The following is a 23066-nucleotide window of genomic DNA, read 5'->3' on the forward strand; positions in this document are numbered from 1 at the left end:
TTTACAGCAATCCTAAGAGCCTCATTTACCGTTTACGTCAATTTGTGATCAGTTTTTCTGTACCATGAGGCTACGAGCATCCCAGTGACGCTTATCATTCACTGGATCACATATTACAAATGGTAACAAATTGATCCTGCTTCAGCCGACATCTGTTCTCAAGGGATGGGATCTTGATTGGTGAGAGCATAAGGGTTGTCCCAATTATAGGACATTTCTAGCCAAGGTTTAGCGTAGGAGATAACCAAGTAAAAGTTCAGAAACATAATCTTTATGACTACCCTCGCAGCTCCTAGAACTCCAATAACAACACTAATTCTTAAGTACTCTACCTTAGATTTGTTTCTTTACTCAGGATCTAAAACCACCTTTTACTCCAATTAAATACAAAATTTCTATCTGTAAAAAGTTACAGACACTTAAAAATTTTTGGTTCCACATGTAAGAAGCTTGGAAGTGGTCACTCTGTCCTAACAACAAGAAAAAGCTAAAGAGACTGAATCAACAACTCTTCTAGGATCTGAAACAGAGGTGAGGACACAGGGCAAACCACCGCCCCCATGACTGAAGAATCACAGTCCGATTCCGAGAATCACAACATACCAGAGCACAGACACAGAACAGTGGGGGGAACCGGCCATGGGGGAGGAAAACTTCATCTGTAATCAATGATTTGCTAGAGGCCTAGTAGAAACAATTCTGAGGGCTAAAAACTCCAGGGCGACCCAACAATTTTATGATATTTACTTCTAGGAGCCTATCCAGCTTTTCAAAGTAAATACCAAAGAAAAGTCCCTCCTACTTCTGGCAGGAGGAGGGGAAAGGAAACCATTCTGAAATACCAGAGCACACTGTTCTTAACAAGGTCTGTCGTCAGAGGAAATCAATTAACCAGAGCCTAACCTGGTCAGAGTATTATCAGAGCCTGACTGACCTAGCGGCAGGGAAATACCCAACTCCAGCTAGCTCTCGGCATCCAAGCCCACCTACAGGGAAAGGAAAAACTGAGAAGCACTGGTGAAGTTCACAGTTCAGAGGCAGAGGCTGCTAAAAGCCTGAGATCTCATCACAGGACTATAGAACACTTCCCCTCTCACTACATCTTACCACCATATTACTAAAGGCCTATTTATAGCAGGGCCTTTACCTAGTATGTCACATCTGACAATCAAGAAAATATTGTAAGGCATACCAGAACACAGAAATACAATGTAAAGAGATAGACCAGGGGCCAGCCCGGTGGCTCAGGTGGTTAGAGCTCCATGCTCCTAACTCCAAAGGCTGCCGGTTCGATTCCCACATGGGCCAGTGGGCTCTCAACCACAAGGTTGCCAGTTCAACTCCTCGACTCCCGCAAGGGATGGTGGGCTCCACCCCCTGCAACTAAGATTGAACACAGCACCTTGAGCTGAGCTGCCGCTGAGCTCCCAGATGGCACAGTTGGTTGGAGCGCAGGCTCTCAACCACAAGGTTGCCAGTTCAACTCCTCGACTCCCACAAGGGATGGTAGGCAGCGCCCCCTGCAACTAAAATTGAACAGGGCACCTTGAGCTGAGCTGCCGCTGAGCTCCCAGATGGCTCAGTTGGTTGGAGCGCGTCCTCTCAACCACAAGGTTGCTGGTTCTACTTCCGCAAGGAATGGTGGGCTGCCAGCGTCCCCTGCAACTAGCAACAGCAACGGCAACTGGACCTGGAGCTGAGCTGCGCCTTCCACAACTAAGACTGAAAGGACAATAACTTGAAGCTAAATGGCACCCTCCACAACTAAGATTGAAAGGACAACAACTTGACTTGGAAAAGTCCTGGAAGTACACACTGTTCCCCAATAAAGTCCTGTTCTCCTCCCCCAATAAAATCTTTTAAAAAAGAAAAATAAAGGAGATAGACCAAGCATCAGAACCAGATGTGGCAGAGATGTTGGAATTATCAGACTAGAAACTTGAAACAAAATGATTAATATGCTAACAGCTCTACTGGATAAAGTAAACAGCATGCAAGGACAGGCAATGCAAGCAGAGAGATAGAAACCCTAAGAAAGAAATAAACAGAAATGCTAGAGATCAAAAACATTACAAAAGAAATGATCAATGACTTTGACAGGCTTCTTAGTAGACAGGACAGAACTGTAGAAAGAATCTTAAGGATATCACAATAGAAACTTTTAAAACTTCCCAAAAGGAAAGGGAACAAAGACTGGAAAAATAAATAAGTAAAAAACAGAATATCTAATGACTGAGGGAAAACTACAAAAGGTGTAGTATATGCCTAAGGGGAATACCAAAAGAAGAAAGGAACAGAAGAAATATTTGAAACAACAATGACAGAATATCCCCAAATTAATGTCAGACACCAAACCACAGATCCAGTAAGCTCAGAGAATTCCAAGCAGAAAACACTAAGAACACCAGTGCCAAGAAGAAACTGGCAATCTAAATATTCCTATGTCTATTAAAGCAATTGAATCAATAATTAACCTTCAAAAACAAAGCACCAGACCCAGATGGGTTCACTGGTAAATTCCACCAAACATTTTAGGAAAAAATTATTACAATTCTCTACAGTTGCTTTCAAAGGACAAAAGCAGAGAGAATACTCCCATTCTATGAAGCCAGCTATACCCTACTACCAAAACCAGACAAAGACATCACAAGAAAACTCCAGGCCAATCTCTCTCATGAACATAGATACAGATTCTCGACAAAATATTAGCAAATCAAATCCATAATGTATAAAAAGATTTATACACCACAACTAGGTGGGATTTATTGCAGGTATGAAAGGCTGTACTGCATTCAGAAAACAATTAAATTAATCCATCACATCAGCAGGCTAAAAAACAAAAAAATCACGACCATCTCAATAGATGCAATAAAAGCATTTGACAATACCGATTTATAATATACACTACAATAAATTAGAAAGAGGAGAACTTCCTCAACTTGATAAAGGGTATCTATAAAACACCTATAGCTAGCATCATACTTAATGTGAGATACTCGAAGTTTCCCCACTATGTCAGGTAAAAGCAGGGATGTCTCGTCTCACCACTGCTTTTCAGTGTCGTACTGGAAGCCCTTACGGGCACACCTCCGATATACTGCAGGTCCGGTTTCAGACCTCACAATAAAGCAAACATCACCATAAAGGAAGTCACATCAATTTTTTGGTTTTCCAGTGTACATGTATGTCGTGCGCAGAGGCCTTCTCGCCGCGCCATCTTTCAGGCGGGGCGGCCTGCGGGGTCTCTGCTCCCGCTCCCCACACAAAGAACGCAGGATATGGTGAGGCCGAAAAGGAACACCCACGGAGCCATAGGTAGGGGAGTCATACCACTATGGTCTCACTGGAGGCTGGGCCCACTGGACGCGTGACCTTCCGTCCGCCTTTCCGCCAACCGACCGACCCACGACTCTTCTCCACTCTCTCCTCTGTTCCTCTCTCTCAGCTCTCCTCTTCCGCTCTCCTCGGCCCTCCTCTTCCGCTCTCTTCGGCTCTGCTTGGCTCTGCTCGGCTCTGCTCGGCTCCTCGGCAATCCTTCCTAGCCGCAGCAGTTATACCAGCGGCCAATCGGCTAACCAGCCACAGCCGACGGCCAATCAGCCACAGCCGACGGCCATTCACCACCCGAGCCAGCACCCTTCCACGTGAGGCCGAGAGCCTGTAAACTACTTTCTGGGGCTCTGTCCCCACAATGTAAGTTCTGTCTACACTATACTGTAGTCCATTAAGTGTACAATAGCATACGTCTAAATAAACAATGTACACACCTTAATTACAAAATACTTTATTGTTAAAAAATGCTAACCAACATCTGGGCCTTCAGTGAGTCGCAATCTTCTTGCTGGTGGAGGGTCTCGCCTCAGCAAAGTGCAGTAAAACTAGCTATGCCGGTATTAATGCAGTAAAGCAAAGGAAGGAAGTAGAAGGTAATACAGACTGGAGAAGGACACCATATAAAACTGTCATTGTTCACAGATGACATGATTATCTACTATGTAGAAAATCCGAAAGAACTGACCAAAATATTCCTGGAAATAATAAGCAATTATATACCAAAGTTGCAGAATACAGAGCTAATATATAAAAGTCAATCTCTTTTCTATATACCAACAGTAAACAAGTGGAATTTGAAATTGAAAACACAATACCATTTAAATTAGCACCCCCCAAAAATGAAATACTTAGGCATAAATCTAACAAAATATGTAAAAGATTTAAAAGATTTATATGCGGAAAACCACAAAAATGATGAACAAAATCAAAGAACAACTAAATAACTGGAGGGATAGTCCATGTTCATAGATAAGAAGACTCGACATTGTCAAGATGTTTCTTCCCAATTTGATCTGTAGATTCAATGTATGGACACAACATCAAAGGCATAACCCATGAAAGAAATAATGGGTATGCTGGACTTTATTAAAATGAACAACTTTGGCTCTGCAAAAGACATAGTCAAGAAAATGAAAAGACAACCCACAGCCTGGGAAAAAATATTTGCAAAAGACACATGTGATAAAGGACTATGATCTAAAATATACAAAGAACTCTTACAACTCAGTAAGAAAACAAGCAACTCAGTTAACAACTGGCCAAAGCCCCTAACAGAGACCTCACCAAAGAACATATACAGATGGCAAATAAGTATATGAAAAAATGGTCCACCCCATATGGCATCAAGGAAATGCAAATGAAAACAACGAGACCCCACTACACACCTAGTATTAGAATGGCCGATATCTGGAACACTGACAACCCCATATGCTGACAAGGATTCAGGGCAGCAGCAGCCCTCACTCACTGCTGGTGGGAAGGCAAATGGTGCAGCCATTTTGGAAGACAGTTTGGTGGATTCGTGTAAAACTAAACATACTCTTACCATATGATCCAGCAATTATGCTGCTTGCTATTACCCAAAGTAGTTGAAAAGTTATGTCCACACAAAAACCTTCACACAGATGTTTACAGTGGCTTTATTCATAATGACCAACACTTGGAAGCAACCAAGATGTCCTTTGGCAGGTGAATGAACAAACTCTGGTAGATCCAAACAATGGAACGTAATTTAGCACTAAAAAGAAATGAGCCATCAAAGCAGGGCAAGGCATAGAGGAAACGTAAATGCATATTACTAAGTGGAAGAAACCAATCTCAAAAGGCTGCAATACTCAAAAGAGCTCCATGCTCCTAACTCCGAAGGCTGCCGGTTCGATCCCCACATGGGCCAGTGGGCTCTCAACCACAAGGTTGCCGGTTCGTCTCCTGGGCCCTCACAAGGGATGGTGGGCTCCGCCCCCTGCAACTAAGATTGAACATGACACCTTGAGCTGAGCTGCCGCTGAGCTCCTGGATGGCTCAGTTGGTTGGAGCGCGTCCTCTCTACCACAAGGTTCCCAGTTCAACTCCCGCAAGGGATGGTGGGCTGCGCCCCCAGCAACTAGCAACGGCAACTGGACCTGGAGCTGAGCTGCGCCCTCTATAACTATGATTGAAAGGACAACAACTTGACTTGGAAAAAGTCCTGGAAGTACACACTGTTCCCCAATAAAAGTCCTGCTCCCCTTCTCCAATAAAATCTTTAAAAAATTTTTTTAAAAAGGCTGCATACTGTATGATCCCACCAACTATGTGACACTCTGAAACAAGGTAAAACTATGAAGACAGTAAGAAGATCAGTGGTTGTGAGGGCGGGGAGATGAGCAGGCAGAGCGCAGAGGATGTTTAGGGCACTGAAAATACTCGGTATGACACTATAATGGTGTATACATGGCATTAGTCCTCTGTCCAAACCCACAGAAGGCACAGCAACAAGAGTGACCCTAAGGTAAACGATGGACTTTGGGTGATGACCACGTGTGACGACGTGTCAGTGTGGGGTCATCAGCTGTAACAAATGCACTGCCCTGGTGGGGATGTGACAGTGGGGAGGCGTGGGGACAGGAGTAGAGGGGAAATCTCTGTACCTTCCTCTCAAATTTGCTACGAACCTAAAAGTGCTCTAAAAAATAATTAAAGTTTTAAAAATCATGTAGTAAATTTTCCTCAGTTATTTATAGTAACTCCCCATTTAATGAAAAGGACTGCTCAGCCATAGGATTTTTATCAGAATTCAGGGCTCTAATAAACAAGACTTCATTTTTCCTCAAAGTGAAGTGTCCCTTCGCCAACCAAAACCTCCATCCTGTCCCACATCGCAGGCCCTCTGGCTACGTGAAGGCTTCTCTCCTCATGTTGTGTCTGTGGTCCCTGCCCCACAGGAGCATGGTCATTCCATCAGCATGCGAACTATGGCAATATCTCCATTTTGAAAAAGTTTCACTAAGCCCTCATACACTTCCAGCTAGCACATTTCTATGAACAAATATGGAATGAGCAAATGAGTAAATATATAAACAGATAATACAAATGCAGAATGGGAGAAGATGAGAATGAATCCTATGCTGATGAACTGGAAATGGAGTTACCAATATGAATGGGGTGGTTTTCAAAATATAGAGACATTGACGTAAATATGAGTGTATGTATATGTAATGTAATGTACCGGGGGTGCCAAAAAACTGTACACATTTTAAGAGATGTTACTATGCATTACTTTTTGAAGTTGAATTGAATTACACAGCAATATGTAGTACGATGTTAGCTCAAAAGATAGCGTTAGTCAAATGAATGCTTGCGTGATTCATTGTATTACAATTTTAATACAGTTTTTTCCTTTCTTGATGTGTATACATTTTTTAGGCACCCTCTGTATTTATGTATTTATCTACATATTTCTTATCTCTGTGCAGTAAAAAGGCCTCAAAGCAAAGACCACCCAAGGAACAAGAGTTACCACCCAGATCTTGGTTCTTAAATAACATTCCCCACAGAAGGGAACTGGAGACTTCCACCTCTGACTATGATGGACTAAGTGGTACTGGACGAGCCCTTCTTCCCTCAAAATATATAAAATGTCTTTCAGATGGTAGTTAAGAGATTTATATGGGAGTCTACTTACTTACAGCTTTCTTTCTGAAAGCAGTTTACAGGTTGGGGTGCAAGGCAGGGGAATGTATGCAGAGCAAGACCCATAGTCTGGATGATATAGAGAGATGAGAGTCTGGGTGGCTGGAATTTGCAGGACAGATAACTGGAGAGGAGAAAGCTTTTCAGAGAAAGAGCTCCAATAATCTACATGGGGTTCCCTTAAGCTTTAAGCTAAAACTGCAGATTCACAGGCAATTATCAGAGAAAGAACGTCACAGGGAACTATGGTCTGAACAACTCCTGGTGTTCTTGTTATGACCAGCAGGAATCAAGATAATGGAGAGAACACCCAGGGCATTCAGTACAAATACCAGAAACTAATAACAAGCCTCAAAAGGGTCAGGCAGATCCTCCAGGAGAGGAACCACCTGCAGGTACAACCCAGTAGGGGCTGTTCTATCTGTCACAAAACGGCCCAAATACATAGATAATTCATGTATGTAACTCAAGAGAAGAAAATCACCAAAAGTTTGTAGTTAAGAAGAGATGACAAGTGAAAGCATGTAACATTACAAATGTTTTAAATGAGTAAATTATATTGATATTCAATGTACTAATCATGTTGCCTTTACTTTTAGAGAATTTGAAAATACTAACCCCATCTCTTAAACCCTAGTTTGCGCCAAAAAGTCCTAAATTATTCAACTGGCAATTCTAATTGGGAGGGGGGGAGGGGAGGTTCAGGAAGTCTAAACCTCAAGGTTATCTGAATTGGTAGTAGCCTGCAAACCTAGCATTCACCCAAATGATGCTACCACTGAATAAAACACTTCTACAGCTGTGATTTGCAGGGCTGTCTGCAGGATCATTCTTCAGTCAAGAGGGAAAAGGGGTGCTTTCTGTGTGTTTAGAGACACAGCTGTCACAGTGCCTTCCTGCAGAGCTCAATGGAACTCAGCATGGCTTCTCTGGCTGTGGATAAAGGGTCAGGTCCAGAGACTGGGACAGCCTGGAGAGAAAGGAATGGCAGCAACCTGTAACAGAGTGAAAGGCTGGGTCTTGGTCTCTCTGACTCCATCTCCTTCAATTCTGTCGACCCCACGGCCTTCAAACAGCTCCTGCTTTAAACTTGCTAGTCAGTAGAGTGATTCTGCTTGGGACTTCAGTTTTTACAAAAACAGCCCCTCCCATTTCCCCTTCCCTTGATATAAAAGAAGCCTAAACTCTATTTTTTAAAGATGGATTTGAGGTACCACTAGGTCTCCCATCTTCTCTGCTGGCATCTTCTCGATCAATAAGCCGTTATCCTTACTCCAAACTCTGACGCTTTGAGTTTTGGCCTTCGAAGCATGGGGTACGCGGATTTAGGACCGGTAACAAACCAGGCATAGGCATACTGCAGCCCCATTCGTCACCGTTTCTGTTAAAGCCCTCAAGCTTGGTCTTTATTTTTTTCTAAAGCATTGTAAAATTTTTTAAATAAAAAAAGTATATGACTGTGGATGGAAAAAGGGCCACCAGTGAAACCTGACAAGCTCAGCAGACTGAAAAGAACCACATAAGATGGCATGAACATAAACATTCCTAACTAAGGTGGGCCACGGTGGGAAGTGACGCTGTTAGCCTGCAGGTTCCTTGACAAACGTCAATCTTTACCTTCAGTGGGCCTGTCTGTTGTCTTTTTGCGTCTAAGAGGACATCCTTGGAATATCAGTGATCCCTTTCTCCGGACCAGAACAGGAAACTGCAGAACCCCTTATTATTATTCTTGTCCCCTGATTACCATCTCTATGTGCTGTAAAAAGGGAACTATTAACTATCCTGTACTCACTTATGTAAAAGAAGTACCTGTCTCTCCTATTTATTTTTATCCAATCGCACAGATTTCCCATACTTTGCTTTCTCCTACCCCCTTAATCTACCACCAATGGATTTCATGTAACCCTTTCCCTTTGATTGTAATATATAAAATAAGTTGTAAAACCACCATTTTCCGGAGCATTTTCTCAGTCCGTTGAGATTTTGCTTCCTGGCAATTATCTTCAAGTTGGCTCAAATAAATTCTCACTATGTTTCCCCAAAAATAATACCTAGCCGGACAATCAGCTCTAATGCATCTTTTGGAACAAAAATTGATATAAGACCCAGTATCATATTACATTATATTATACTACATTAATTATATTATATATTATATTATACCCGGTCTTCTATCATGTAAGACCTGGTATTATATTATATTATATTATATTATATTATATTATATTATATTGTATATAACATAAGAGCCGGTCTTATTTCACTTCTAATGTCACTTGCTCCAAAAGACACATTAGAGCTGATTGTCCGGCTAGGTCTTATTTTCGGGGAAACACAATATAAGCTTTCTCTTAGGCTGGATGCTTTTTCTTCGACCTGACAAACGGTAAGCAGCATAGGTCATATATTCAAAGGTCCCAGGGATTATGACGTGGACATCTTTAGGGGCCATTATTCAGCCCACAACACACTTTGTTTCTGAGGATTATTTGAAGCAGGGGAGTGAGATGATCTTTTATCTTTTTTTTTAAATCGCTTGGGATGCTTTTTGGGGAATGTGCTATAGTGGGACCAGAGTGGAAGCAGAGGGATGAGTCAGCATACATATACTTCCTATTTCTTAAAAAGAAAATAATATCTACAGAGCATAAAATATTATTTAAGTAGTTTTAAAATGGAAATAGGGTCAGAAATGAATTAGCAACAGCCAATAATTATGACTTCCTCAGAAAGGCCATGAATACGCTGAGTTATTTTAATGGCATCTCTGGCATGTTCAAATGAAGAGGTTGGGGGAGTGGGGCTGAAAATTCTAACCCTCTAATCCAATGGGTGATTTTTCTGGCTATCTGTCCCCCATCCTAAAGCTGTCTAGGGGCCTCTGCCTTGAGTCACCTCATCAGCATACAAATGGCACTATTATCACTCAGGAAATTCCCAGGGTTTTAGGAGCTCTGCGCTAGGAATCCAGGGTAAAGACCAAATACTTATTTTATTATATCACAATACCTAAATTCACATTTTGCAACATATGCAAAAATCAACAATGCATCATAGATCTAAATGTAAAACATAAAAACTAAAAACTTCTGGATGAAAACATAGTTTGAGAAAGTCTTTGCGACTTTGGGGTAGAATATTTCTTAGTTCACAAAATACGTAACAAAACTTAAAAAACCAAATTGATAAATCAAACTTCAAATGAAAAACTTTTGCTCTTCAAAACAAACTTAAGAAAAAGGTAAGCTACAAATAGAGTGGGAGAAAATACCTGCCAAACATCTATCAGATAAAGGCCTCGTATCAATTTATAAAGAACTGTACAACTCTACAGACATCCTAATAAAAAACATGGGGAAAAGATCTCACCAAAAAAACAGTACCAGAAAAAATGCTCAAAATCACTAATCATTGGAGAAATGCAAACTAAAACCACAAGGACATATAACTACATACCATTAGGATGCCTAAAACTAAAAAGACTAACAATACCCAGTGCAGGAGAGAATGTGGAGCACCTAGAACTCTCACGCACTGATGGAAGGAATGCAAAATGGTGCAGCCACTCTAGAACACAGTTGGCAGTTTCTTATAAAACAAAACATACAGTTAGGATAAAACCCAATAATTTCACTCGTAAGTATTTACCCAAAAGAAACAAAAACATGTATACAAAAAGTCTTACATGTGAATGTTCATAGAAGCAGTATTTATAAAAGCCAAATATTAGAAAAACACAATGACCATCAACTTCTAGACAGATAAACACATTTGTGATACATCCATACAGTGGACTACTCAACATAGAAAATGAATGCTCAGCAATAAAATAAAAATCATACTTGGCAATAAAACAAAACTGTTGAAACACGTAACATGGGTGAACCTGAAAGCATTATGCTAAATGAAGAAAGCCAGATACAAAAGACCACTTACACTAGGATTTGATTCCATTTAAAAAACATTCTGGAAAAGGCAAACTATGGTAAGAATAAGGAACTGAGGGTTTAAGGCGTCAGAGTGGGGGAAATGATTAACTATAAGTGGGCACAAGAGAGCATTTTAAGTGATGACGTATTCTATATCACAACTGTGATCATGGTTTAAATGTCTGTCAAAACTCATCAATTATATACTTAAAACTGGTACATAGTATTGCAAGTAATTCATACCTCGATACAAGATTTTTTAATTCAAAAAAATTAAATACAACAAAAGAACCCTATGCTAAACTAATATGAATGAATTGCAGGTATCTATCCTTTCACTTTACTTAGCAAACCCTCTAAGGGATTAACATTCAAATACATATATGTAACTTACATATAACATTCAAATACATAAATATAACTGAGGTTCTGAGACAATATTGAATAAATAAGTTCATTAATCAGAGGCTCCCATATATCTAACCCCATTATGACATCTGTATCCATTTGAACAATACACACAACATTCAATAAAGCATGTTGACAAATTTAGTGAGAAGTTTTTAGTCAGAACACAATGTACTAGAATTCAAAAGCAGAAGCAAAACTACCTTTCTTTAAAATAAAATAAAAAATCCCACGCTGGTATAACTCAATGAAACACTCAATTTAGACTGCTATATACAGAAATCAATTACCAAGAATTGTTTATAATCTATTTTAGGAATTTCAAAGGAAAAAACTCCTCAGTCTCAGTAATTTCTCATAAAATTTCACTTTAAAAATTTTACGGTAAAAACAATCCAAACTAAGTACTTTGCTACTTAGTTTTAGAACACTAGAAGAACAAAAATAAACAGATGACGAGGATTACACATTTACAACCAATGCAGTAGCATAGCCAAATGGACTTTTTCTTGATTTTATTATAGGCAAATATATTAAAATTTTGACTACCTATACATTTTGAAATAGCATTATTTCAGCTTTCGTGTGTGTGTGAGTGTGTGTGTGTGTGTGTGTGTAAGATAAAATTTTTAGATGGATAAACAATTCCTAAAACATTCAGGAAAGCACACATTCAAGCCAATCTCTTACACAAATTATGTAGCCAGTGCTTCACAATGAGCTTTGACTATCAAAATGACATGTCTCCGTATTGTACGAAAAGTACAAGCAAGCCATGACCCCAAAGTGGTGTTCTAACCTACAAAAACGAGACCACCACAGTGATTCCCAACCTGGAGTCATGCCGAGGGTATGGCATGGTATCTGCAGACATGCACTTATAGGAAACTTGTCTACAGCCATGAGAGCTATGATATATACTTTTTCTGTGCTTAGATATTGTTGTGGTTAAAACAGAAAATCTATTTAAATAATTACTATAACTAGAGTGGCATTTTGACATTACGCACCTTCTCAGTCAACGGAGGACCACTATGATATGTAAGTACATGAAATTTCAAGAACTTAGAACGGAGACCTCATATCCCGGAAGACCAGAATCAATGGTATAATAAAGAAAACTCTGACTTAGGAGTCAGAAGTAGGTCCAGCTAAGTCACGCCTTTAATCAAGTCCCTACCCTTACAGGCATTCTATAAAATAAAAGCATGTGAATTGTTCTGTAAGGTATTTTTATTCTAAAAATTCTTCCTCTCAAATGTTGTAACAAATAATTCAAAAACTCAGTTAATGTCACAATTTTACTTATCATAACCAAAAAATACACTAACACACCTGGTAATTTTTCCAAAATTATTTACTTTGTATAGACTCAATATAATTACTATGACAATTATTACAGAAAGTTGGAGAAAAGAAAATATCACTCCTAATCCATGACCTGATTTGTAGACAAAGTTTACACAGCTGCAGTCATAATGGGCATAACATTTCATATACAGCTCTCTCTTACAACGTGTGTTTTCCACAGTATAGTCTTCACATTATCACGTTAAATATTTCAACATTCTACTGAGTGCATTTGTATATTTACGTATATTTGTATGCACTTGTATAATGAAATACTTGAAGGATAATAAAAATTGCTATTTTTATTAGGGGAAGAATGGAGTGGAGGGAGTACGGTGAGAGCAGAACTTTTCTCTTTGTGTTCTTTTTCATACATTTTGTACACATTTCATGTATTTTAACCTACTACCTATTTTTTAAAAAACTAAAATTTGATTTTAAAAATCTAAGTGAAATATGGTTATCGATTCTAAATAAATTTAAATGGGAAGTCAGTAATCACTCAGTCCAACCTCCAATGCATACAGGGATCGCTTAATTATCTGTTTTCTAGAATATTAGAAAAATGAAGCAGAAAAAAGATGAACCAGTCCGGAGCCAGAAACACCCTCAGTGAATAGGAGGGTGGTCTGAGACAATCCAGAGAAACTGCTAAACACATCCCAACAGTCCCTGAAAAGAACATCAGCAAATCACAGCAGTTTAAAGACTGGTTAATTGCAGTAAACACATGCTCGGTCCTATTACGTACTGTGTTCAGAGAACGCAAAAGATGATTTTCAAATAAGAAAAAGAGAAATTCCCTTCCTCAAGAAATCTGAGGCAAGAATACTTCGTAAGCTTTAAGTTTTTGGAAATGAACAAGATGCCACAGGAATATGGATGTACAAAGAGAAACCGGTGCGGCGGCAGAAAGGAAAGAGGGAAAATGAGTAACTTTAGGGGGCTGCTAGGGCTAAGAGAGTATGTTGTTTGGGGGGATTTTTCTTTTGAATATTACTACTTCAGAATAAAAATTAAAACTCTAATTATGTGAAAGACTGTACTCTTCAACAATAACTAATAAATGAGGCCTGATTAAAATTAGTATTTTATACTAATATTTTACGTTTATCTGGACTTATAGTTAATCTGTGCATATTAATAAACACAGACCTACTAAACTGCCTGTTTCAAATAAATGGAAGAAAACCTTTCAGAGAAATTTGAAAGAATGGTTCCATTACACATACTGAGTTACTAAAATAAATGATTTGTCTCAATTTTTCTAGAATTCAAACACTAATTATTTTTGACAAAATACAGCATCAGTTCTTATGAGTTAAAATATAGATTATCCTAACCCGTAAAATTTAAAAGCTCACACAGCAAAGACATAAGATTTGATTAACACTTAGAAAAAAGTATTCAAAGCTAATTTAATAATCTGATAAAAAGCATTTGGTATATTATTTAGTATGTCCCCATAAAGGCAACCTATAAAAGACATCCATGAACTGTACTCAAGTATTAAAGCCTTTTTCAAAGAATATAAAAAATGCAAACCATGTGCGCAGCAAAGGAACAGGTAAAATAAAAAGAATCTGCCCAGCAGCTACAGCATAGTAACTTCGAAACCTATGACCAACAGAAAGAAGGTAATGCTAGCATGATCCCCAAGGTCTAGTTCTGAAGCACAGTCCTGCCCCTGCCCTGACTGCGTCACTCCTCAAAGATTCACATCACTGGCCTTCTCTAAAGGCCCCCAACTGCTCCAGGGCCTCCCACTAAGCCCCTCCAAGACCTTCAAAGGACCTGATGCCATCATAACAGTTAGGCTCAGTCCCCTGGAGACATAGTCATTCACCTGTCCTAAAGTCACAGATACAAGAATTCTACCATCTCAGTGTAAGTTGTTCACATTGTTTAAGGAATAAAATGGAAATATGTGGGAAGCCCTAATAAAGACTATGAACAGCCATCACTTACTATTGACCATGCTTTACATACACTGAATCCAACAGACTGGAGGTCGCACTGGACAGGCGGACGGTGTCACTCGCATTTGACAGATGTAAAGGCAGACACTAAACACATGAGCACCCAGCCGCTGAGGAGTATAATCTTACTGTCTTTGGTTACCACACTGGGTTAAAACTAACCGCTGTAGGTATGCTACATTACAACAAAAGCCAAAATTAATTCATTTACACTGAATGTTCCTACATACCATAAAATTCTGCAGTATTTTAAGGTGGAAGACATAGAATATGAAGCTTGAAAAACTGAAGCATAAGAATGAAATTGAAGAAAACCAGTTTCACAACTAGGACACCTCAAAAAACGTTCTGTCTAGAAATATTTCCCCATGTTCTCAGCATCGTTCTAGGTATACTGTAAATGCTCAATACCTGGTTAGTGAATTAAATACTGTATGTCGTTCCCTCAAACACTGATTACCTCAAGAGGATTATCCCATTTACATTTTTACTGAATAAAAAATTTTATGCTTTAATCAAGTTCCACCTTCATTTGCTTATTAGTAAATTACAATGATACTGCATGTTATTAGTATTTTTTTATCTTAATCATCCACATTTTTACTAGCTGAAACAGATCATTCCATCTCATGGCTTAGAAATATTTACAAATATGGAAAATGCAAGACAACCTAATCTTTACCTTTTGGTAATTCAGTACAAATGGAAAACAAAAAACTAAAACATTTATCTTCAACTGATGCAAATACCAATTTTAAAATACATTCCATGGACACGTACTTAAGTGGACACTACTACAAACATCAAGCTTCAAAGCCAATGTCTATACTTAACACTTTGTACTGGGGCAGCTTCTGCTAGTCAATTAAAGTATTTTTCGAGCCACTAATAAATACAAGGCACACTATTGTAGGTAGAAAACCCAATTTTCCTTCTCAGCTGATCTTTCATTAATATCATTCATGTACTACAAATATTTTAATGGCTCAAAATGTTTTTTCAACTTCCAAAACAATCTACTCGTTGCAAAAGTTTCTAATAGTGACAAAGCATCTTTTTTCTTGTGAACCAGTTAAAAAAAAAAAAACAAAGAGGAATTGTTGGTAATGGAATTCAAACCACAGAACACTTTATGATGGAAAATAAGCTATTACTGAGGAAAAATTAGACTACAATTTAATTCCATAAAAAAATTGATTTACATACCAGCACAGAATATCCCTGGGACTTCACTCCTGACTATTACAGTCCGCACTTTCTTATCAGATTTTAAAGCATCCACAGCTTTTGAGAACTAAAAAGAAACAGGGAGGGTAAGAAGAAAAAGGGAATTTTTTTCAGATTGATGTCAACACTATGGCTTAATATTAGAAGCAAACAGTTTAATCTTTACACTCACCATTTTTACAAGATTTTTACTGAATGAATTTTTGGCATAAGCTCTGTTTATTCCAAGCACCACAATTCCTAGTTAAGAAAAAAAAAAGTATAAGCACTTGAGTTAGTGAGTTTTCAGGATACAGACTCCCCCAGATACAGCTAGTTAACTCGGAATTTAGGAAATCTACCATCTCCTTGAGATTCACTCCAACAGCTTTATCCTTATTTTCGTTTTTACCTTTCTTTTCAAAATAACCATGTTTTAAAGAATGTAGTACATGTAGCATGTTTATAAAATCAATCTTCTGCTTAATATTCACCACTTTTTTTCAGACTGTTAGAGAACTTTATAACATTATGTCCCCTTCAATTTATCTCTTCTTAAGCATCACCAAAGTAATCTGGCATATTTAAATTTTACATCACTCACTAAGTTAGACTAATTAGAAGGAAGGCCACAATTATCAGTGAAAATTCTCAATTACAACACACTATTTACAATGGTTTCATCACCTTCAAGCACAGGCAGAATAGCTAATAAATCCTTGTAACAGGCAAGTATTGCAGGATCAGGTTTTTTTGCTACTATACCAGGAGATAATATCTGAGATAGTATCTGTTACTCTTTTTGTCATAGTAAATAGTTTTCAATATTTCCATCCCAAGTTTCTCTCCTGACTCTGTTGCACATACTTAACCTGAAGACACTTCCGTTTACAAGTCCAACAAGCAATTCAACCTCAATCTACAGAAACAAAGTTCATTCTATCTCCCACAAAGGCTAGCTCTCCCTCCTAACTTCCCTAATTTTATCAGACTATCATTTAAATCCAGCGTCCCACTCACTCCAATTGCTGCATTCAATTTTCCAAAAACAATTCTATGCATAGAATTCACCCTTTGCTTACAATCCTTTGTTTCTAAACTATCTGAGTTCAAAGCCCTGTACCCATACAACCTGTATTCAGCCTCCTGATCCCCTGAATAAGCACATGCATAAGTATTTCTGACACATACAGGAAGTGGAATTTCGAGATCTGGACATTCTTAATTTTAACAGATAATCCCCCAAAATAATGCCCCTATTTACTGCCCAGCCAAACACCAATATCTATTTGTTCACAGTAGCAGACCTCAGTGGAATGAACCAGCTCTTAGGACACATTTGGAAAAAGTAAAGGAACATGTTGGACTGTCGCCATGGTTGGATCCAGGCTTTGCAGGGCCTAAAGCTTATAAAATTTAGAGAGCCTTTGTACAGAAAAGAATACAAAATTACACAGACAGAATTAGGGAGAAATGTGAATATTAAAACCTTCAGAATTTTAAAAACTTAAGAAATACATTTTCCCTCCAATTATGTGTTTAACCTGCACAAGGACATTCCTTCCCCATATACTTTAATTTTTATATTATCAATAATTCTGAAAAAATATACAAAATAAACCTGATATTAAGATCAATTCAAATATATTTTTAAACTTCCTCTACAATGTATTCAAGACAACAAATTATTCTTACATTCCATACATTAACTTATTTACAAAGATGTACAGGAGTTGGGTCCCTAGAACTCAGCTTCTTCAGGCCATTTAGATGTACCTGTGGCAATTCTGTGTGCCACTTTGTATGGAACCACCAGCCTGTGTTAGACAAGACCCATGAGGTACATTAGCACTGGGAGGCATGAAACGCAGAACTCCCCAGACAGACACATGTGCTCCTTCAAGTACAAACTTGTTGCCCTAAGATCAGAGGAATTCTGATAAACTCTGTTTCACACACTACCCATCAAAAACAAAAACAAAAAGGAAGGGTAACTAGCTACATTCACTGAATTTTCAAATATATTACTGAGAAGAGAGAACTTCTGCTGGACTTGGCATCAATGATAACTGAATCTTTCAATAGTCACTATGTCACCACCCTTTCCCATATCCCAACAGAGAATTATCTTGACTCAAAGTTAGTAAGGAACAGCTCATTTGTAAGAATATCAACTTTTGCTCACTGACAATCTAACATTTATCTTGGTATGTTATCCCTTCTTCAATTCAGACTACTGTCTCGGTCTCTTACATACAAATAAGTTTGATCTGTTATTACTAACCCAATATGAGTTTTTTGTTTGTTTTTTGAAAAAGTTTTTATCTTTTTATTTTTATTTTTTACTTATTGGAAAGCCATTTTTTTTATAACTTTTTAAAATTAGTTTCAGGTGTACAAAACAATGTAATAGTTAGACATTTATCATTTATATCCCTCACACAGTGACAACCGCCCTCCCCCATCTGCTACCCCTCTGACATCGCACACAGCTATTACATTTCTACTGTCTATTCCTAATGCTATACTCCGCTTCTTGTAAATATATATAGATATAGATATAGATATAGATATAGATATAGATATAGATATAGATATAGATATAGATATAGATATAGATATAGATATAGATATATAGATATATGTATATAATTGTAGTTGACATTCACTATTGTTCAGCTTCAGCTTCAGGTGTACAGTGCAGTGATCAGGCATCTACATCATCCCTGAGGTGGTCTCCCTAATGAGACAAGGGTCCATCCGATACCCTACAAAATCTTCACATTATTGATTAAATTCCCCAAATTGACTTTCGAATCCTCATAGCAATCTTGTGGTTACCGTCTGTGCTTTCTAATCCCCTCACCTTCCCCGACCCATACCCACCCCATCTAGCAACCCTCAGTTTTTCCTCTATGTCTCTGAGACTGATTCTGATTAGTTCATCCATTTATTCTTTTCTTTAGATTCCACATATAAATGAGATCATATGGCATTTGTCTTTCTCTGTCTGACTTATTTCACTTAACATAATGTTCTCTAGGTCCATCCATGTTGTTGCAAATGGTAAGATTTCTTTCTTCTTTATGGCTGCGTAATACTCCATTGTATAAATGTACCATAGTTTCTTAATCCAGTCGTCTACCGATGGGTATTTCCGTTGTTTCCATGTCATGGCTGTTGTGTATAGTGCTGCAATAAACATAGGAGTGCATAAATTTTTTTGAGTTAGAGTTTGGATTTCTCAGGATAGATACCTAGCAGTGGAATTGCTGGATCATAAGGTAGTTCCATTTTCAGATTTTTGAGATACCGCCATACTGTTTTCCATAGTGGCTGCACCAATCTGCAATCCCACCAACAGTGCACAAGGGTTCCCTTTTCTCCACATCCTCACCAGCACTTGTTTGTTGATTTATTGATGATAGCCATTTTGACTGGGGTGAGGTGGTATCTCGTTGTGGTTTTTATTGGCATTTCTCTAATGATTAGTGAGGCTGAACATTTTTCATGTCTGTTTGCCATCTGTATGTCCTTTTAGAAACATGTCTCTTCATATCCTCTGTCCATTTTTTAATTGGGTTGTTTGTTGTTGTTTTTTTGGAGTTGAATTGAGTGAGTTTTTTATAAATTGGGGATATTAACCCCTTATCAGATATGTCATTGGCAAATATCTTCTCCTATTCAGTAGGATCCCTTTTTGTTTTATTGATGGTTTCCTTTCCTGTGAAAAAACTTTTCAGTTTGATGTAATCCCACATGCTTATTTTTTCTCCTACTTCTCTTGCCTGAGGGGATATATCAGTAAAAATCTTATTCCGGGTAATGTCTGTAAAGTTTCTTCCTGTATTTTCTTCTAGGAATTTTATGGTTTCAGATCCTACATGTAAGTCTTTAATCCATTTTGAATTTATTCTTGTGTATGGTATAAGGAGGTGGTCCAGCTTCATTTTTTTGCATATGTCTGTCCAGGTTTCCCAGCACCATTTATTTTTTTATTTTTATTTTTTTATAGTTTTATTTTATTTTTTAAGATTTTATTGGGGAAGGGAAACAGGACTTCATTGGGGAACAGTGTGTACTTCCAGGACTTTTTTCCAAGTCAAGGTGTTGTCCTTTCAATCTTAGTTGTGGAGGGCAACACCATTTATTGAATAGACTGTCTTTACCCCACCGTAAATTCTTGCTTCCATTGTCATAGATTAAATGACCATACAGGCCTGGATTTATTTCTGGGCTCTCTATCCTGTTCCATTTATCTATGTCTGTTTTTATGCCAGTACCATGTTGTTTTTATTACTGTAGCCTTGTCGTATAATTTGATGTCAAGTATCGTTATACCTGCCATTTTGTTCTTATTTCTCAAGATTGGCGAGGCTATCCATGGTCTTTTATGGTTCCACATGAATTTTAGGACTATATGTTCTATTTCTGTGAAAAAAGTCCTTGGTAGTTTAAAAGCCAATATTAGTTTTTATTCTATTAACTGTTTATCCCATCTGGTTTTTATTTTCCTCTACTTCCTGTGTAGAATAGCTTCTGTTCTTCTAACTTCTCTTAAATCCTAACTTATTTATATTTTAATAATCACAGCAGAAAACATACATATTGAAATAGAGTATTTTACCATAAATTAGCTTCCTTTGTTCTCAATATTATATTTAGGGATTTTATTTTAATTATGTACATGAGCAACTTACATTATCTGGACACTTCATTCCAGGTCAGTAGAGGTGGCCTCATAAAATATGTTAAAAATCACTGGTCTACCATTCAACATTAAATATTATAAATCTCTGATAATACATGGGGAAATGTTACTTTCTATCAGGTTTCACCCAATTTTCTGAACTAAAGCTGAGTTAACTGATAAGCTTAATGACCATTTGTCATTTCTTTTGTAAATTAACTATTATTGTTTGCCTATCTTTTCACTGAGTTGTCTTTTACATTTTGATTAATAATTATTTAAATACAGATATTAATTCATGATTTATATTACACGTCTTTCTCCTGTCACTCACTTTTTAAATTCAACTTGTGATATTTTGTTGCACCAATGCTTTTTTCTTTTTGTATAGTACATCTTTTGCCTTTGTAACTGTTAGGCTTAGTGTCTTCCTTAAAAAGGATTTCAAATGAAAACATATGTCCATACAAAATCTTGTACCAGAATGATCAAAGAAGCATTATTCAAAATATTTAAAAGATGGAAACAACCCAAATGTCCACCAGCTGATGAACTGCATATCCATGCAATGCAGTATTTGGTAATAAAAAGAAATAAACTACTGATACATGTACAACATGGATGAACCTTGAAAACATTATGCAGAATGAAAGAAGTCACAAAGGAGTACATATTGTATAATTTCATTTATATGAAATGTCAAGAATAGGCAAATCAAAAGGGACACAGTAGATTAGTGGCTGCCTAGCGCTGGCCGGGATGGAGGGAGACTGAACAGTGACAGCTAAAAACTGAGTTTCTTTTGGGGGAATGAAAGTATTCTATAATTGATTGTGGTGATGCACAACCTCTGTGAATACACCAAAAACCATTAAACTGTACATTCTAAATGGGAGAATTTTATGGAATATGAGTTATATCAAAACAAAGCTGTTGTTTACAAAACACATCATAGCAACATTCATTTAGACCCAGAGGTATGCTAGCCAAATTACCATAGAACCATGGAGTGAGGATGGGAGCAAAAGAGAAGGTACATGTGTGTGGTGGAGGGTGGGCTGGGCCAAAGAGATTCAAAGCCTCATCCTCCAAAGCAAAAACAATCAACAGATAAATAATACCTAGGTATGAAAATTCCAAAAGTAGAAATACATGTATACAATTTAAAATGTGGTGATATGTGCCCAAAAGAATCAGCCAAAAGGATTTTTTTTTGGGGGGGAAGGGGTACAGGACTTTATTGGGGAACCGTGTGTACTTCCAGGACTTTTTCCAAGTCAAGTTGTTGTCCTTTCCATCTTAGCTGTGGAGGGCGCAGCTCAGCTCCAGGTCTAGTTGCCGTTGTTGGTTGCAGGGGGCACAGCCCACCATCCCTTGTGGGAGGCAAACCGGCAACCTTGTGGTTGAGAACCACCACTCCAACCGAGCCATCTGGCCACCTGGGAGCTGAGCAGCAGCTCATTGACTTCAATCTAGTTGCGGAGAGCACAGCTCACTGGCCCATGCAGGAATCGAACCAGCAGCCCCGTCGCCCAGAGCTCCCGTTCTAACCAACTGAGCTACCCATCCTCCCCCAAAAGGGTTTTAAATGGTTGCTTCTGGAATACGGGTAATGGGATGAAGAAAAGGCACTGTTGGTTCTCAAAACAAACCTTATTAAACATTGGTCACAATACTAATTGCATAGGTAATTAAGAAAGGTAAAGCTAACAAATTAAAATAAAATACACAATTTTTCTACACCAATGATTACAGACAAATTTGTAATATTTTGTCCTAACACTGAATGCTTTCATTTCTGCTGTTCACTATTCCACAGGACTCTTAACTTCATTTTACCTAAAATGCATAAAGTTTGGCCAGCATTACTTATTAAATAGCCACTATTTTTCTGCTGATTTCAAATACCAAACAATTGTATACTAAATACCTTTAAAAATCACTTTCTGGACTCTTTACTGTTTTGCTGTAAAGTTCTTAGTCTACTGCTATTTTAATGCTCTCTGATGCTTTACTTATTAACTGTACATTATGTTTTGCTATATATAATTTAGGATAAGCACCACTCCCAACAGTTATTATTTTTCAAAATGTCTTAGTTATTCTTAAACACATTCTTTTTCAGATTAAATTTAAACTAAACCTGTTAGGATATTCAATGGGATTACGTTAAATTTGTTGTTTAGAAATCTGACATTATTAAAACAATAAGTCTTTCCCTTTAGAACAGAGTATAATGCTCCATATTTTCAGGTCTTGGTTTTTTTCATCAATAAAGACTTAGAGGCTGTTTCATGCAGCTCCTGCACACGTCTTCAAAGGCTATTTCTTGCTCTTGTGAATGCTTTTATTTCTCTGTTATATTTTCTAATCACATATTGATAGCATGTGGAAAGCTTAGTAATATTTTATATAATCTTTTTTCTGGCAAATCTATGAAATGTTAATAGGTTTAATAAGTGTTTCTCTTCAATTTTATAAAAAGGTGATCAATCATTA

At 37.8% G+C, this 23066-nt stretch overlaps 1 protein-coding gene across 6 annotated transcripts in view; it reads right to left on the bottom strand.

Annotated features, from left to right (window-relative positions):
* AUH (AU RNA binding methylglutaconyl-CoA hydratase) overlaps positions 1-23066 on the bottom strand; it is a 165348-nt gene that overhangs the window by 127807 nt on the left and 14475 nt on the right. For 5 of the 6 annotated variants that reach the window (XM_074330196.2, XM_074330195.2, XM_074330194.2 and 2 more), the window contains exons 2-3: positions 16071-16138; positions 15878-15965 (exon numbers count right to left, since the gene is read on the bottom strand). The exons of the other annotated variant lie outside the window; for it this stretch is intronic. In XM_074330196.2, coding sequence (XP_074186297.1) covers positions 15878-15965; positions 16071-16138 — 156 coding nt within the window. The remainder of the gene's footprint in view (positions 1-15877; positions 15966-16070; positions 16139-23066) is intronic. 6 annotated transcript variants of the gene reach the window in all.

Source organism: Rhinolophus sinicus, chromosome 16 (assembly GCF_057876585.1).
Source record: "Rhinolophus sinicus isolate RSI-liver-muscle chromosome 16, RSI-T2T, whole genome shotgun sequence".
NCBI lineage: Eukaryota > Metazoa > Chordata > Mammalia > Chiroptera > Rhinolophidae > Rhinolophus > Rhinolophus sinicus.